The sequence below is a fragment of the Sardina pilchardus genome, chromosome 20, assembly GCF_963854185.1.
Source record: "Sardina pilchardus chromosome 20, fSarPil1.1, whole genome shotgun sequence".
NCBI lineage: Eukaryota > Metazoa > Chordata > Actinopteri > Clupeiformes > Clupeidae > Sardina > Sardina pilchardus.
The window spans coordinates 19,624,680-19,642,704 of record NC_085013.1 but is presented as its reverse complement, the minus strand read 5'-3'; the positions used below and the strand labels follow the sequence as shown (position 1 = coordinate 19,642,704).

The window sequence follows — 18,025 nt, the reverse complement described above, 5'->3', positions numbered from 1 at the left end:
GAGGATCAGGTGACCTGGCTTTGGACTGAAAGAGGCTCTGTGTCACTTATCCAGTGACCTTCAGGGAGCTCTGTTGACCAACACCAGCACCAGGCGCCCAAATCCCTTTGTGTGGCCCGCCGCGTGTCTGTGTGTGTGTGTGTGTGTGTGTGTGTGTGTGTGTGTGTGTGTGTGACACATCAGCCGGCGCCTCAGGGTGCCGTTTGCTTCGCCTCACGAAAAATTCTCGCCGCGTTTCAAAGGGGAAAAGGGGGAGGGGGGGGGGGTCATCTCATCTGCCCAGACTTAGAGAGCGAGAGCGTGTCGAGCCTGAGCTGTCCCGCGCTGCCCCGGTTTCCTGAAAAACTCCCGGCGCCCCGCGGATGCGTGCGGTTCCGGCTCACTACCGTGACGAGGGCTGGCGGCGGCGCCGGTGGAGAGAGGTTACGCCGGGCTGCTGCCGTCCGGCCCCCTGCCCCCTTGTTTTTCCCCCTTTTCTGTGTGTTTAATCCGCGGCCAGTTGTGGTGAATCCCCCATTCATGGCCTCCCTGCCGCTCAGGCCGCGGCTCCTGTTCAGGCCAGCGAGAGGTGGGTCCGGCCAGAAGGCTCGTCATTGTGTGTGTGGAGGCATTATTGAAAGGGCCCGGGGCCTTTGGCAGCGGCCCGCAGCTACTGTCTGCTCATGTGTTATGCTCTCTGGAAGCTGCGCCGGTCACGCGAGGTGGGGATGCACGCTGTGTGTGTGTGTGTGTGTGTGTGTGTGTGTGTGTGTTGTGTGTGTCTGTGTGTGTGTGTGTGTGTGTGTGTGTGTGTGTGTGTTGTTTGGTGTGTGTGTTGTTTGGTGTGTGTGTGTGTGTGTGTCCACCTCTCCACCTCACCCCTCACCCACCTCCACCGCACAGGGGTGCTTTCAGTCCACGCTGATAGATATGCAGATTTCGGTGGGCGGCAGCAGTTTTATGTTGTGCCTACGCGGCCAGAACGGGCCGTCCGAATCGATGCGTTAGATCCCATCAAAAGCCCCCTCGGCTCCGCAGGGACAGGCTCGCCTCGCCGCGCGGCTGTCAGGGGATCGGGGAGGCCTGCCGCAGAACGCTGGACATCGACAAGCAGAGGGGCAGCGAGCAGCCTCGACATGAGGCTGTGAAGAGGCAAACTCACGCTGTGTGTGTGTGAGTGAAAGAGTGACACAGAGATAGAAAGAGAGAGTGAGTGAGTGAGTGAAAGAGAGAGAGAGAGAGAGAGAGAGAGAGAGAGAGAGAGAGAGAGAGAGAGCTAGTCAGAGGAAAGGGCCAGCTGTGCGAGCATAGCCCCAGCCTGACTACCGCCACCACCACCGCCGCCGCCCAAACGCCATGCCAGCCTCGCGGCCCGGTCGGCTCCGCAGGAAGGGCTGCTCCCTGGCACGCCGCACCCAGCGCCAGGCCACGGCCGCGTGGAGGCTCCTGTACCGGCTGCTCTTCATGGTAAGTGCCCGCGGGACGGGCAGGACGGGCAGGCAGGATGGGTGGAGGGGTGCAGGGGCCCGCCGGGGCCGCTGACGTGTCGGATCCCAAACAGACGAGGGCAGAGGGGTCAGGGGTCAGGGCTGCGGAGCGGCTGGGGAGCGCGCGGCGCCCGGTGATGGACAGAGGCAGAGTCAGGATATTTTTTTTCTCTCTTTTCCTCTCTCCCCCCCTCTCTCTCTGTGTCTCTCTTTCTTTCTCTCTCTCTCTCTCTCTCTTTCTCTTTCTCTCCCTCTCTCTCTCTCTGTGCGGTGCACAGTGTTGGGGCTGCTCAAAAACGGGTGCGGAGCGTAGCTTTGACAACCACGGAGCATCATTGCTGGAGCTGTCAAGTGCACGCCAGCGGAGGAGGGGGAGGAGGAGGAGGAGGAGGAGGAGGAGGAGGGCTGAACCCAGACCTGTCAACATCGCTTGTCATTTTCTTTGGTTTTCGTTTTTTCCCCACCCTCCCCTCCCTCTGACTCTGCCTGTGCCTCCGCAGACTCCCGGTCCGCGTCCCGTAATTAGATAAGTGGGTCATCTGGCACGTGCCACGCAGGGTGGCTTCGCGTGGTGGCTTCTGTGTGTATTGTTACCAAAAAAAGCAACAAAAAAAGAAAACTCTCTTGTTCTGACTTTGTTCCGTTGTTGTCGTTTGAACCTGGCGGATCGGGCTAGTCGGGGCTTGTGTGGACTGTGTGTCTGTGTGGGTGTTATTTGCTGCAGTACACAAAGGCGAAGCGTGGGCTCGTCCAGGTGTTTGTGCGCCGGCCGCTGTGCTAGGTAGCGCCGGCCTGCCGAGTTCCCCTCAGCCCCCCGGTGACTGCAGCAAAAGCAAACTGCAGGCGAGCGCGCCGCACAATTACTGTGATCAGTGGGAGAGGAGAGATGGGGTAGATATCGAGATAGATCGCCTCCACTCCGCACCGCACCGCACCGCTCGCCTCTACTCTCCTCTCCACCATCGATTAGTGTCTGCACCCGCTATCGTTTAATCGCTCACCACCATACCGCCAGCCATTGGATTATGTTAATACACATCTTGTTTGTTTGTGTGTGTGTCTAGGTGTGTGTGTATACGTTACGGCCCACCAACAACATATGTGTGTGTATCTGTATATATACACGCTTTGTTTGTGTGTATGTGTACGTGTACATATACATATGCTTTGCGTGTGCACATACACATGTTTGCAGGTGTGTGTGTGTGAGAGACTAACTGTGTGGGTGTGTATATGTGTGTACCTGTACATTGTACATTGTTAAATGCACATTTCTGCTCTGTGCATGTGCGTGCAGATGTGTGTGTGCACATATGCGTGTGCTCTGATGTGTCACTGTGGGGATGTTGGAGTCGGTATGTGAAGTGAGCGCAGTGCCATTAAACAGAGGCGCTTGCATGTATCTGCTGCGACGCTGGCGATAGAAAGAACACACGTGCGTGAGCAGCTCGCCTCCCAGCAGAGCGCAGAGTATGTTTCATGTCCACAGCATTAGCGCTGGTGGAATATATGCATTCCTGATGTGACAGTCCAGGAGCGCGCCGTGCAGCCGTTTCTGTCGACTGCAGCAGTAGCAGCAGCAGCGGTGGTCCGTTGTTCCTTAGCAGGACCACTCGACTGCACTGCGCCGCGCAGGCTACTTCCCTGGGTGTCCTCACCGGGAGGTGGGGGAGTGTGTGTGTATTGGGCAGCTCCTGTTCCACTTCACTGATTAGCTTTGAAGCTCTTCCCCCCGCTCGGTCTCGGAGGACGCGCCGTAATTAGCAGACCTGGTCTCGGAAGGCGGCCGTGGGCCTCTGCGTGAGGCCAGCGCTCTCCTGGAGCTGGAGCTCTTCCGTTCACTCCGCTGCACTCCTCTGCACTCTGGGCTCCTGTGTGTGTGTGTGTGTGTGTGTGTGGTGCAGAGTCCACCTTGGGACCGCAGACCGGTCCCCTCTTTGGTTGTGGTATGCGTGGGTGTGTGTGTACCTGCGTTGCATGTCTATGTGTGTGTGTATCTGTGTGTGTGTCTATGTGTGTGTACCTGTGTGTGTTTACGTGTGTATGTATCTGTGTGTGTCTATGTGTGTGTACCTGCATGTCTCTATGTGTGTGTGTGTGTGTGTGTGTCTGTCTGTATGTAAAGAGAGCGAGAGAGAGAGAGAGAGATGATTGGATGTTTACGTCTATGAGTATGTTTCATAGCTCCGAGCCCTCTTAGACACGCACACACACTCCGATAAGAGATGCGTCTGCGCTGCAGTTACCAAGGTCCACCGTGCACACTGCACACACTCCCACTGAGGGATGCTCATCTGCCACCACGCTTGGCGCCGAGCCAGTCGGAGTCTGTGGAGTTTCTTGCCCTCCCTGTCGCCCTCGGCAGAAATCCCCCTCCTTCCCCCTCTTCCCCCTCCCCCCTGCCTCCCCCAGTCCCATCCAGAGGACGGCGGCCCCTTCAAAGGTACTTTAGTCTCAGGGACGGAGCGGGGAAGCTGGGAGCCGGGGCTGTGCTGGCAAATGGGGAAGGCAAGCTGTGCTGCGTTTAGTGTTGGGTTAAGGACACTGCTTTTAAAGGAGAGAGAGGCTCCTGCGTCCTGATGGGCTGGCCAGTCAGCTGGGCTCACCCCACCTCATTGTCATGCAGAGGAGAGCAGAGCTGCACAGTGTCCTCTCTCTCTCTCTCTTTCTCTCTCTCTCTTTCTCTTTCTATCCCTCTCTTCCTCTCTTTCATTCTCTCGTTCTTTTTCCTGCTCTTTCCGGTTCATCTCAGCCAATCTTGCCCCCATGTACATAATGAAGGCTTTCACTCTAAAAATACCCTTGCAGAGGGGGTTGAACATCCACAAAAGGCAGCATTTGGAGATATTTATTTTTTCCTTCCTTAGATGTGCAGTGGTGCTTATTCTTGGGCTTTCAGAGTGCCCACCTCTCCTCCCCTCCCCTCCCCTCCCCACCTCTCCTCTCCTCCCCTCCCCTCCCCACCTCTCCTCTCCTCTCCTCCCCCTCTCAAAGGTGAACGTCTCAGCCGTGTGTTGTACTCAATACCATTTTTCAACCTCCTGCCCACAGATGCGTGTTCTAAAGATCATTCCTGGGAGCTCAACAACATGCTGTCACGAAATGGACAGACTGAGCTGCCCCCTCTTTCTCTCTCCTCTCTCTCCCTCTCTCTCTCTCTCTCTCTCTCTCTCTCTCTCTCTCTCTCTCTCTCTCTCTCTCTCTCCTTCTCCTCTCTCTATCTCTCTCCTCTGCAGAGAAGGGTGTATTACGCTATACTTTGCTTGTGGATTTACAAGTCTTTTCAGTCAAGGAGTTGGAGATAATGTATTCCCAGCATCTACTGTATACGGTAGATAAATTAACTCTCTTTCCTTCTTTCTCCTCTCCCTCTCTCTCTCCTCCCCCTCTCTCTTTCTCCTCTCTCTCTCTCCCCCCTCTCTCCATCTCTCTCTCTTCCTCTCTCCCTCTCTCCCTCTCTTCCTGTCTCTCCATCTCTCTTCCTCTCTCTCTCTTCCTCACCCCCCCCCCCTCTCCCCCCTGCAGAGTGTGGAGACGGTGTGCACACTGTACCACTCGTTCCAGGAGGGCTCTGGAGGTCTGATGGAGGGCCAGAAGGAGTCGGCGGCCCACGCCGAGCCCACGCTGCTGCGGCCCTGCCCCCGCCACATGTCCGCCACCGAGCGCCTGCGCAAGGTCATCCAGGAGCTGGTGGACACCGAGAAGTCCTACGTCAAGGTGTGAATAAACTCCTAATGGGATCAGGTGAAGAGGTGGCTTGGGTTCAACTCTCAGCCTGATCTCAGCCTGATCTCAGCCTCTCAGCCGCTGAAGGGAGATCCTCTTTGTTTTCACATGAAAGTCATTAGAAAGGGACCGAAATAAAGAGGAAACATCATGGCAGCCATTACCACTCAAAAGCAATGAAAATCCTCCACAGTGCTAAGAATAGGCTGCTCTCTCTCTCTCCCTCTCTCCCTCTCTCTCTCTCTCTCTCTCCCTCTCTCTCTCTCTCTCTCCATCTTTGGTGCATTAAGAAAGCAAGTCATTAAGTGTGCTCAGCGCGGCAGCAGCGCAGGGGCGACTGAATGGGCTGTTCGTCATGTTTAGATTTATTACGCTTAAGCAGAAACTGCACGCCTGCGTGGGACATTGAGCTCCCCATCATGCACTGGCTTACACACACGTGTGTGTGTGTGTGTGTGTGTGTGTGTGTGTGTGTGTGTGTGAGTGAGCATGTTCCCATTGGAACAAGGAGATGCACTAAGTGGGGAGAGTTGAGTGTGTGTGTGTGTGTGTGTGTGTGTGAGCATGTTCCCATTGGAATAAGGAGACCCAGTGAGTGGTAGGGGGGTTTGGTTGAGACGGCGGATCAGGCGGAGCTAGATGGATGGATGCGCTATTGATCGCCTTGAGGGCAGCTGATTAATTAACTCCTGGGCCAATGAGAGGGGAGCGGCGCGGAAGGCAGTCCTCTGTGCTGAATAATCGGAGAGACCTTGAGAGGTTAAATTGGGAGGGTAGGGGAGAAATGGGGCGCTTTCACCTGGATCATTTCTTAAAAGCCCAGGCAGGGTTCATGTTTCAGCAGACCACCCACCCCCCCCCACACACACACACACCCCTCTGGGAAGCTTAAAGAGTGTCTGTGATGATTACCCCACCACACACACACACACACACATCCTCATTTGCACACACCACAAACACAACCACAAGCACACATACACACCCTCAGCCACACACACACACACACACACACACACACACACACTCTGACACACACACACACACACACACACACACACACACACACACACAGACACACACACACACACACACACACACACACACACACACACACACACACACACACACAGACATACACACACACACACACACACACACACCCCACACATCCTACTGTTTAAAGTGCATCAGGGGAAGTGGGTGATCATGCTGCTGCCTGGTGATTTGTGTCGGGGTGTGGAGGTGGAGGAGGATGGAGAGGTGGTGTGTGTGTGTGTGTGTGTGTGTGTGTGTGTGTGTGTGTGTGTGTGTGTGGGTGTGTGTGGGGTGGGGGGCACTGCCTTCACAGCGTCCTTTGCCGGAGCAGGAGCCATTTGTCTGTGATGTGCTGCGTGCGCGAGCCGGTGGCTCCCCATAAATCAGGCTAATGAGAATATCCAGGCTGACGCCCTGACAGACCGCCAGTGCATTAAAACAGGGAGAGCAGGCAAAACAGCCCAGCAATCTCTCTGGGTGGGTGTGCGTGTGTGTGTGTCTGTGTGTGTGCACGTGTGTCTGTGTATGGGTCTTGTCTGTCTCTGTGAGAGAGAGAGAGAGAGAGAGAGAGAGAGTGTGATTGGGGAAGTGTGTGTGCTTGTGGTAGTGTGTATTAGTGTGTGAGTGTGTCGATTGTGTATGTGTGTGTTTGTGGTGTGTGCGTTGCGGGGGGGGGGTTGAAGATGTTTAGAGGGATGCTTAGTAGCTGTGTGGTCCTGCAGATAGAAGGCGTTTGGTGCACTGCAATTAGATAAGCCTCCTCAGGCCCATTAGTGTGAGGTCTATCTAGTCTAGTGTCTTTAGATCACGTATCGTATAACACTGCTGTTGACTAAACTCTGCCGTGGCCCCAAGGGGCTGACAGCACGCCGCTTTGGAGGTGACGGGGACTTCTGACTATCAGCTTGCTTAAAAAAAAAAAATAAATAAAAAAAAAAAGCTAGGAGGTGTCAGAGAGAGAAGCTAGACAGGGGGAGTATGCACAGCACAGAGATGTCTTGGGAACATGTCAGTGTTGCTGTTTTGACGCTTAACCGAACCTCACGTCTCTCCCCTGTCTCCAGGATCTGAGCTGCTTGTTTGAGATCTACCTAAAGCCCCTGCAGAAGGAGACCTTCCTCACGCAAGACGAGGTAAGGCTGCATGAAATTGACTTATGATGTGCTAACGCTAAGCCTTGCTAACCCAGATAAGATAACAACAACAGGCTCTGGATCAGCTCCACGTCTGATCTGAGAACAGACTTGAGCGGAGGGGAGTGGACGAGGGCTGACCACACCGCATCACAGCGGCTGTAATACCCAGTGAAAGGATTTCTGTCTCATTAGTTTGACTAAGGTCTTAGTTAGCACGTGCCTGCACACACACACACACACACACACACACACTTAGCTCTGGTTTAGCGGTTCACAGTCACCTGGGCTAATAATGACTAGCGTATCAGCCCCGTCAGTTCCCGCGTAGTCACCCCGGTGAACTGGTGCTGACCTCGCCACCGCCGCCAGCTTCCCGGAGGAGAGATCAGTCGATGCCCGCTAAGCCCGGGGCCGAATGAAAGCGCCATTAAGACGTGACTTAGCATGCCACGGACACACAGAGCGCTGGCAGCGGCCCAGCCAACTCATGTGATGAAGCGGCACGCAGTGCAGGGCAGGCAGGATGACACTGCATATTAAAACTCTTTTTAATGGCGTGTTGTAAGAGGAGGCTGCTCTTGTGTTCTGTGTGTGTGTGTGTGTGTGTGAGTAGCTTCCCTAATGGCTTCTTCTCCGCATGGCGTCTCTTCTCTCAGATGGAGAGCCTCTTCGGGAGTTTGCCCGAAATGCTGGACTTCCAGAGGGTGTTCCTTCAGACCCTGGAGGAGCGCATTGCCTCCTCGCCGGACTTCAGCACCTTGGAAACTCCCATGCAGTTCAAGGTAAGCCCCCCCACACACACACACACACACACACACACACACACACACACACACACACACACTCACCTCGCCCCCCCACACTCGCCTCGCCCCCCCACACACACACACACTCGTCTCGCCCCCCCCACACTCACCTCGCCCCCCCCACACTCACCTCGCCCCCCCCACACTCACCTCGCCCCCCCACACTCGCCTCGCCCCCCCACACACACACACACTCGTCTCGCCCCCCCCACACTCGTCTCGCCCCCCCCACACTCACCTCGCCCCCCCCACACTCACCTCGCCCCCCCACACTCGCCTCGCCCCCCCACACACACACACACTCGTCTCGCCCCCCCCACACTCACCTCGCCCCCCCACCCGCCCGCCTCGCCCCCTGGTGTCCCCTTGTCACGTCTGCGGCGGGTCAACAGGATTGGCCGAGTCACCCTCCAACATAAACTTGCCTCTCAATGAGTGTCCAATAAAGCAAGATGAAGTATTGACGATGTGTCATGGCGGCATGCTCGACTGAGCCGCGGTGAGGTGCGGCGCTATTGATTGGAGCAGGCTTAAGTGGAGCACAGGCTCCTTTGATCCGCGCGCTACAGCGTGTAGAGAGGGAGCTACACAGCGCAGACCAGCAGGAACTAGAAACACAACATGGCCGAGAGAGAGTGACGCGGCGGATCTTTTGGGTGATGGTGATGGGTTTTATTTTTTGTTTCTGCAGAAGCTGCTCTTCTCCCTGGGCGGGTCCTTCCTGTACTACGCCGATCACTTCAAGCTCTACAGCGGCTTCTGCGCCAATCACATCAAGGTCCAGAAAGTCCTGGAACGAGGTAGCCGCAGCAAAAAAACACACACACACACACACACACACACACACACACACACATCTTTCCATCTTCATCTCTGTTCTCTCTCTCTTTCTCTCTCTCCCTCTCTCCCCCTCTTTCTTGTGGCCACTCTCCCTTCTTAAATCTCATTGCAGCCTCTTTGCATCACTGTCTATGCTTTTAAGCTAATGAGATTATTGTTTGCACCCCCCCTCCCTCCACATGCCTCCCGGTTATGAATGAATAACATGGTCCACTTATCGTCACTAACTTTGTCTGAGCCCGTAGGCAGGATAAAAGCGCGCGTTTGGTACACACCGGAGGTGAGGAAATGCTAATTCGCTTTAACTGTGCGGGATTTGGGAAGTGGTTGCTAGTCCAGCGTTTCCCGCAGCTCTCGGTATCTAATTTTCCCGATCGGATCGGTGAGCTGGCCCGCCTGCCTGTGGTCCTGAAGCAGGGGGCTGTTTGCCCGGTTTATAACGAGGGGAGGGTTGTTAAAAGCTTACAGTGTGGGCTAATCATTATGAGACTCTCAGTATATGACGGAATATAAATGTTGAACTTAATTTATGCCTCCAGCATTGGCCTGCTTCTCCGTGGTGGGCAGGCTGCCCGGTCTAGAATGAATGGGAGCGATGGGGGTGGCCTCAATCGCGACGTAAGGGGAAAATTGTACCCCAGCGCCTCTTTAATTCCTCCCATTACAAGGGCCCAGACGCACTTCTACGGGCAGGTACCAGAATTACATTTTAATGGCCGACAGGGAAGAAAAAAGACCTGGCAAGCGCCTCCAGTCATTTTCTAGAAGGACATCCGTGTGTGTGTGTGTGTGTGAGCGTGTGTGCGTGTGTGTGTGTGTGTGAGAGGGTGAGAGTTTATGCTGGGACAGAAGATGTCTGGGGGTGGGAGTAGGATGGGGGGTTGAGCGTCCTGTCGTGTGTGTGGGTGTGTGTCAGCAGCCCCCGTAATTACACGTTCTCACGCTGCTTTGTGGCGCTGAGCTGAAGCCTCCCGTTCTCACTGCGGCTGGCGGTGGGAAGGGTTTTTATAGGACCAAAACGTGTTTACTCGCTAATTGCCTGCCAATTACTTGGCAGCATTGCATGAAGTGTCAATGTGTGTTGACGGTCTGAGGGCTCTCTGAGTGCCTCAATTATTGCCCTAATGGCACCTCTTGATTCCCGTGAGAAGCTAAAGAACGTCTCAAACGTGGAAGGAGCTGAATTGGCACGGCCTCTTTGTCCTCGACGTCACCTAATTGTGTCTGTGTCCAGCGGACGTGTCGGCCAATGGCCACCTCCAGCACTCTCCAGAGGCTGCTCAGTCTACTGTGTTATGCGGTGGTTCCCATTTTGCTGCAGTGGTTGTAAAAAAAAAAGAAGGATGCTGAGTAGCCACTACTGCCCCCTTGTGGACACGGTGCAGGGCAGGTCCTTTGAGCCTGACAATCCCCCCTCCCCCCTCCCCCTCCCCCCTTCCCTCCCCTCCTTGACCTGCAGTCCCCTGCAGTGTCCACTGAGACTGGACATCTGTATTCACAGAAGGGTGTGTGAAAGTGTGATCTGACTGTTGCGTTGTCTTGTTTTTCTTTTCCCCCATCCTCAGCGAAAACTGACCAGGCCTTCAAAGAGTTTCTGGACGCCAGGAACCCGACCAAGCAGCACTCGTCCACGCTGGAGTCCTACCTGATCAAGCCGGTGCAGAGGGTGCTCAAGTACCCTCTGCTGCTCCGAGAGCTGGTGTCGCTGACCGACACGGACAGCGAGGAGCACTACCACCTGACAGGTACACACACACACACACACACACACACTTTTCTTATTTATTTATATTGAAGTATAAGGCATAGCACAAGTGAGCAACTGTGAATGTGAATATGAAAGTGTTCAAGATCCTTTATGCTACAAACCAGTGAAGTGTAATCGAATTGATACATTTCAACACTTGTGCTGTCACGGAAGGTCAATCATGTCCTGTCTCTAGACGATGTTCCCTAAATATTAGATATGTGGCCAAGCTCAGCTCTGCCTGTCAGGCGTCATCACCCTGTAAAGCCCAGTTACATGTACCCCATGGTTATGGCTTTGGACACTACAAGACATTCAGAGTGAAATAGTCACATACACAAATACACACATTTACTTATTTACTTATATAAAACCCAGTATGGTTATGGCTTTGGACTCAACGACAAGACACATTCAGAGTGCAATGGTCAAACACACACACACACACACACACACACACACACACACACACACACACACACACACACACACACACACACACACACACACACACACACACACACACACACACACACACACACACACACTTTCCTTTATTCAAAACCCAGCATGGTTATGGATGTGGACTCCACTACTCCACTAAGATGTACGATGACTCCATACAGTACAATGGCCTCACGTGCTCCTATTGTGTGTGTGTATCCACAGAGGCCTTGAAGGCCATGGAGAAGGTGGCCAGTCACATCAATGAGATGCAGAAGATCTACGAGGACTACGGCACTGTGTTCGACCAGCTGGTGGCGGAGCAGAGCACTGCAGACAAAGAGGTGAACCCCCCCCACCCCCCCACCCCATCCCCCATTCCCCCTTAAGTCACACACACACACACACACACACACACACACACACGTACACTGATGCCAGCAGACCTGTTATGTCCCTTTAAAGCTTGGATGGGCAGCCTCATCCTCGAAGGGCAACTGTGACAGACGGGCTTCTTCACAGCCAAGCAGGAGCACACCTGACACAACAGATCAATCACACGCACACCAGAATTAGCTAAGTAAATGAGCGCGCTAATTAGGGAGCTTGCTAACAACGCTGGCGTTTCTCGCTAACCTCTGCCAGACATGGAGACCACATGGGCTCTTCCATTACCCAGCCTGTGCCATGCACACGGCAACACGCAAACAATTAGCGAGCACTCGTGCCCCCTCGCTTTTTTGAGAGAGCTTCCTGGTTAATGCAACCCTGTGTTCAAATTCTCGTTTCTGCTTAGCGAACGCCCACATTGCCTCTTTTGTGCATTAATGTTTTTTTTGCGATCACTGTCATTACGAAGAGCCAGCTGTCTGTAGTCAAATGATCATTTAAGGCAGCCCTGAACGAGCACATAACACGGTCGGCCATTAGGAAACACAATACAGCTAGAATATGACAATTAAGATCAGTATGGCTAAGCCAAAATGTCAAACATTGCTTTGGGGACGTTTGGGACTGTTTTGGGACTATTTGGGACCGACATTCGGGACTGTTTTATGGAATGTGTGTCCAGTTCTCTTGGCATTCCATGCAGCCGTGATCAGTAAGATTGGACTGGACTAACCCTGGGGATGTTTTTTTCCCTCCCCCTCTCTCTCTCTCTCTCTCTCTCTCTCTCTCTTCCCTTCTTCCTATGGCAGGTCACTGAGATTTCCATGGGAGAGTTCCTCATGCATTCCTCGGTCATCTGGCTCAACCCGTTCCCTTCGCTGGGCCGCATGAGGAAGGACCCGGAGCTGACCGTCTTTGGTGAGTGAGGCGCTCGGAAGCATCATGGGAATTGGACATTTCCGTGCCACATGCACTCCCAGCATGCTTGGCCAGTTCCATCAGCATGGCTAGTGTCCCTGGGTACCACATGGCGCTCGGAAACACACACTGGAACGCTAGCGGGACGAGATTAGAACAGATCAAAATCGCCATTCCGGAAAAATCACTCACATTGTTACGTGAACGTCTTTCGGGAAATGAGAGTTAAGATGAAGCGCATTGCCGCAGAGTTTAAGAAATTCCATAATGGGTTTTTCCCTGGGCGCTTTGATTCAATTTTAAACAAGAGGAAAATTAGATGATATGGCGGTGTAAAAGCATTGGCAGAGTCTTGTCTGAGATCTGAGGGAATCCCATCTAGAAGTCTGGATGGAGCCCCATTTGAGTGTGGTGCGGAGCCGCCTGGTCCAATTTCACAGCAACTCCTCTTTTCTCTCATCAGTGTTCAAGAAAGCGGTCATCCTCGTCTACCGGGACAACAACAAGCTCAAGAAGAAGGTGATGAGACGTCCCTCTCAGAGGAGAGCCTCCTCTCGTGTAGCTAATTACTGTTCTCCTGTCTAAACAAGCTGGAAATCCCCACTAACTCACCTCATTGTTTTTCTCTGTGTGTGTGTCTATGTGTGTATTGTGTGCGTGTGTGTGTGTGTGTGTATTGTGTATATGTGTGTGTGTGTGTGTGTGTGTGTGTGTGTGTGTGTGTGTGTTGTTTGTGTGTGTGTGTGTATGTATTGTGTGTGTGTGTGTGTGTGTGTGTGTGTGTGTGTGTACAGAGTGGCCCACGCTCGTCCCACGGAGACACGGACCCGTTTAAGTTCCGCTGGCTCATCCCGCGCTCCTCCCTGCAGCTGCGGCTGAACTCAGCAGGTGAGCGTCCCCTCATCTGTTTACCACAGCTGTGGCTTTGTCCACATACTACACACACACAACACACACACATAGTATACACACACACACACATACTACACACACACTACACACGCACACACAATACACACACACACACACACACACACACAGCACACACAGCACACACACACACAGCACACACACACACACACACACACACACACATACTACACACAGACACACATACTACACACACACTACACACGCACACACAATACACACACACACACACACACACACACACAGCACACACAGCACACACACACACAGCACACACACACACACACACACACACACACATACTACACACAGACACTACACACACACTACACACGCACACACAATACACACGCACACACACACACACACACACACACACACACACACACACACACACACACACACACACACACACACACACACACACACACACACACACACACACACACACACACACACAGCACACACACACACACACACACAGCACACAGCACACACCTCTGGGCAGTTGGTACCAAAAGAAGGGAAGGGCCTGAGAAAAGGGAAGATGTTTTGTGCACTGAGATTAAATTTCTATGTCAATATATGTGCTTGCGTGTGCGTGCACTTGTCGTGTGTGTGTGTGTGTGTGTGTGTGTGTGTGTGTGTGTATGTATGTGTGTGTGTGTGTGTGTGTGTAAGCTGATCCTCTTAAGTGGGAGCTCTTCCTCATATATTAATATGAATCAATTCAATTCAATTCCGGTTCCTGCATTAGCATGGCTGTGTGTATACAGTACTGTGATGGCTATTGTGGAGAACAGCAGAGTAATATCATGATCCCTTTCTCCCCGTGTTGCCACCTCAGGCTCAGAAACCAGTTGCATCTGGGAGCTGATCCACACCAGGTCGGAGATCGAGGGGAGGCCAGAGACAGTGTTCCAGCTCTGCAGCAGGTGAGTGCACACACACACACACAGTCGGGGGGAGAGAGAGAATCCTTCAGAGGTGGGGGCCAGTGCCACCGTAATGTCCTGTGATTAATAACTGAGCTTTACACATTGATTAGGTTGAGGTTAAGATGAGGTTAATACACTGGGTCAGGAACAGGAATATACTGTATTTTATATCTTTATTCTTCTTTATGATTAAAGCACAAATTTGAGCACTGTGGTTACTACATGGTTTTGTTTTTTTTCAATTTGTATAAAACACTGTCCTGCAATTTATACACACTGCGGCCAATACACTGGAAATTATGGTAAACGAATACTCAATCTCTCTCTCCAAACAGCATTCCAGAAAACAAAGTCAACATCATCAAGGTGATCCGGTCGGTTCTGAGGGAGAACGTGAGGCGGAACATGCCAGCAGACCGGGCCTGCAAGGAACGTCTCGTCCCACTCCGCAACACCCTGCCCTCCTCCGCAAGGCTAGGTCAGTGTCCCTCGCAAAAAAAACCCCAACAATTAACACAGGGGATCGGTCATCTGGGAGTAAACACCAGGAGCACGGGACAGATGCTGATAGGGAGAGTATTGTTGTTTGTGATAAGGCTGATAGGGAGAGTATTGTTGTTTGTGATAAGGCTGTGGTGAGGAGGGACAGATAGGGACAGTATTGTTGTTTGTGATAAGGCTGATAGGGAGAGTATTGTTGTTTGTGATAAGGCTGATAGGGAGAGTATTGTTGTTTGTGATAAGGCTGATAGGGAGAGTATTGTTGTTTGTGATAAGGCTGTGGTGAGGAGGGGCAGATAGGGAGAGTATTGTTGTTTGTGATAAGGCTGATAGGGAGAGTATTGTTGTTTGTGATAAGGCTGATAGGGAGAGTATTGTTGTTTGTGATGAGGCTGATAGGGAGAGTATTGTTGTTTGTGATGAGGCTGATAGGGAGAGTATTGTTGTTTGTGATAAGGCTGTGGTGAGGGGGGACAGATAGGGAGAGTATTGTTGTTTGTGATGAGGCTGATAGGGAGAGTATTGTTGTTTGTGATAAGGCTGTGGTGAGGGGGAGTGAGAGCAGCTTTGTCTCCGGGGCATCTGACCTTTCTGCTCTCTGATGAACCGCTGCGAGCCTGCTGCTTGTGTACGCAATCATCTCAGTGGGGATAATCGGCTGTGATGGTAGTATATCAACCAGATGGTGCCCTCTCTGAACGCCCGCAAACCTGACAGACTTGTTTTGGTGTGTGTGTGTGTGTGTGCTTGTTGCAGGTTCCTCCAGGGCGTCCTGGCTTTGCAGACTGGACCCTCCTTCCCCCGCCACTCCCCACGCAGATGTGCCATGCCGGCGGCCGGCCGACTCCGACGACGCCAGTCTGAGCAGTGGCACCCCCAGCGACGGGCGTCCCCCGAAACCCGCCGCTCGTCTCTCGCCGCCCTCGCCGTCCTCCGCCGCCTCGTCCCTGTCGCCCTGCGGCAGCGCCTCGGAGCCGCCGCTCAAGGAGTCGGACATCCTGAGCGACGAGGACGAGGAGTTCGCCGAGCGCCTGACGCTGACGTCGTCGACGTCGTCGTCATCGGCGGCCCGCAGCGACTCGCCGCCCAGCGCCATCGAGGCTCAGTTCCGCCGCCTGCGTCTGTCCGAGGAGCAAGCGGCGGGGCGGGCCCCGGCACCCTGCGTCCAGCCCGAGGGCGGTGAGGTGGACACCCCCGAGAGGCGACCGCCCACGTCCCCCCGCGTCGAGCCGGGACTCCAGCGCGGCCACTTCTGCCCCATCAAGAGGAAGAGCGGCAGTGGAAGCGGAGGCAGTGGAAGCGGAGGCGGTGGTAGCCTGCGGCGCAGCCAGGGGGCGCTGTTGAGCATGCGCGAGCACAGTCGCTCGCTGGACAGCCAGACGGACGCGGCGGCGATGGTGGCGGCGGCCGACCTCAACAGCCTGCTGGAGCGCGAGTTCAGCGTGCAGAGCCTCACCTCGGTGGTCAACGAGGACTGCTTCTACGAGGCGGCCGAGAGCGGAGACAACAGCGCCGCCACCGCTAGCTCCTAGCGCCCCGCAGCACACCAACACCTCCACCCCTCCACCGCGCACCACGACAACGACAAGCCCAGACCAAAGACCTGAGGTGCCTCTCATGCAGCGTTTATACGTCCTCCCTCGCTCCTCGGGCCTCGATCCTCACTGATCTACATAAAGAATGATGGGGGGGAAACAATGGGATAGTCTATCCAGTGTTAGTTATAGATCAGTGGGAACGCCCCTCGAGGATCGAGCATCGAGGATCGAGGAGGCATGTTGAGAGGCACCCCTGGCGTAGAGCACACATCATGACTGACCTCTAGAACAAACGTTTCCACTGCCATTCAGGAGGAGAGAGACTGTGAACTTGAACAATGCCACGGTGACATGAAGGAAGAAGGCCTGGAGGATCTCCCCCCATATTCTCACAAGGCCTGGAGGATCTGCCCCCATATTCTCACAAGGCCTGGAGGAGCTCTGATGGCCTCTTGCTGCCTCTAGTCAGTATGAAGGTGCAGGTGGGAGAGACAGACTCGAGTCCACCACAGTCCTGTGGGGTGGGGGCTTGGCACTCTGACCCCAGCAGGGGGGGCTTCACTTCCTCTGATCAGAGGGCCGTCTCTCCGGTCGTCTGTTTCCGTGCCTCGACTCCCCCCCCCCCTTCCCCCGAACCCAGCGTGGTGTCCAGTTGTGACAGGGATCGCTCCCCCTTGTTTTGCCATCTGATGAATTAGATGCTGCCCTCGTCATGGCAACAGGCCTCTCGCCTGAGAGCCACATCAGGTGACTTTCGCTGTCTAATCTTGGCCTCGGCTACCGCCTGAGCACTGATGCACAGCCAAAAGCCAGACACACACACACACACACACACACACACACACACACCAGGAGTGCGCACCTCGGACTGAGCTGCTCTTGACCTCGTCCCCAGTGGGACTCAGAGTCGCGCTGAAACAACAACTGAAAGATTTATTTTTTCTTTTTTTAGTCCAGACTATCTGCCTTGCTGTATTTTTTGTGCACTGCATACACAATTTGCCTAAATTTGAAGCGTTGCTTTTTATTTTTTATTTGTACATTTCTTGGAATTGTTGGATTTTTATTGAAAAAAAAGAACAGTTTTTCCTCTCTCTTTTTTTAATTTATTGATAGTTTTTTTATTTTATTTTTTATATAGGAAAGCAAACTTTGGGCTATGGCTTGAATTCCTGAGACACAAATGCTAAGGGGAGACAGAGCAATCACGAGTCTTGCATTCTAATGTAATCTCACCCAATTAGCATGGTGTTCATGCTCCCCCTGCGTTTGTAGCTACCAGTGTACGGGGTGGTAAGTGTCCAATGGTATCAGCAAGATTTAATTGAAATAATGTGTTGACTTGGCAAGTTGCCGGAGGGGTGAAAAAGCTCAAGTCGTCAAAAGGCGCTCCTTCGAAGATTGTTCCTTTTTTAAATGTCCAGATATGAACATAATACTATTTTCTCTGTACTGTAACTTAATTTGAATTTTATATTCACAGTTCTTTGCAAATGAAGACAGTGTAACTTGTAATAAACAGTGTCTGACATGACGGTGGTGTGGTGATCCTTTCCTTTCTAAGTGGCTGTGGAGATCCAGTGCATTCTGTTGAGTATAACTCAGCT

The 18,025-nt window shown here is 53.3% G+C and overlaps 1 protein-coding gene across 3 annotated transcripts in view; it reads left to right on the top strand.

The window, feature by feature from the left end:
- The window catches only part of tiam2a (TIAM Rac1 associated GEF 2a), an 84,337-nt gene extending 66,385 nt beyond the window's left edge, over window positions 1-17,952 (top strand). For all 3 annotated transcript variants that reach the window (XM_062523775.1, XM_062523776.1, XM_062523777.1), the window contains exons 16-27: window positions 4,992-5,183; window positions 7,295-7,363; window positions 8,023-8,148; window positions 8,864-8,972; window positions 10,578-10,757; window positions 11,429-11,547; window positions 12,403-12,511; window positions 12,975-13,030; window positions 13,306-13,399; window positions 14,289-14,376; window positions 14,715-14,857; window positions 15,637-17,952. In XM_062523775.1, the coding sequence (XP_062379759.1) occupies window positions 4,992-5,183; window positions 7,295-7,363; window positions 8,023-8,148; window positions 8,864-8,972; window positions 10,578-10,757; window positions 11,429-11,547; window positions 12,403-12,511; window positions 12,975-13,030; window positions 13,306-13,399; window positions 14,289-14,376; window positions 14,715-14,857; window positions 15,637-16,412 (2,061 nt within the window). In that variant the 3' untranslated portion in view covers window positions 16,413-17,952. The remainder of the gene's footprint in view (window positions 1-4,991; window positions 5,184-7,294; window positions 7,364-8,022; window positions 8,149-8,863; window positions 8,973-10,577; window positions 10,758-11,428; window positions 11,548-12,402; window positions 12,512-12,974; window positions 13,031-13,305; window positions 13,400-14,288; window positions 14,377-14,714; window positions 14,858-15,636) is intronic.
- Window positions 17,953-18,025: the final 73 nt, after the last annotated feature.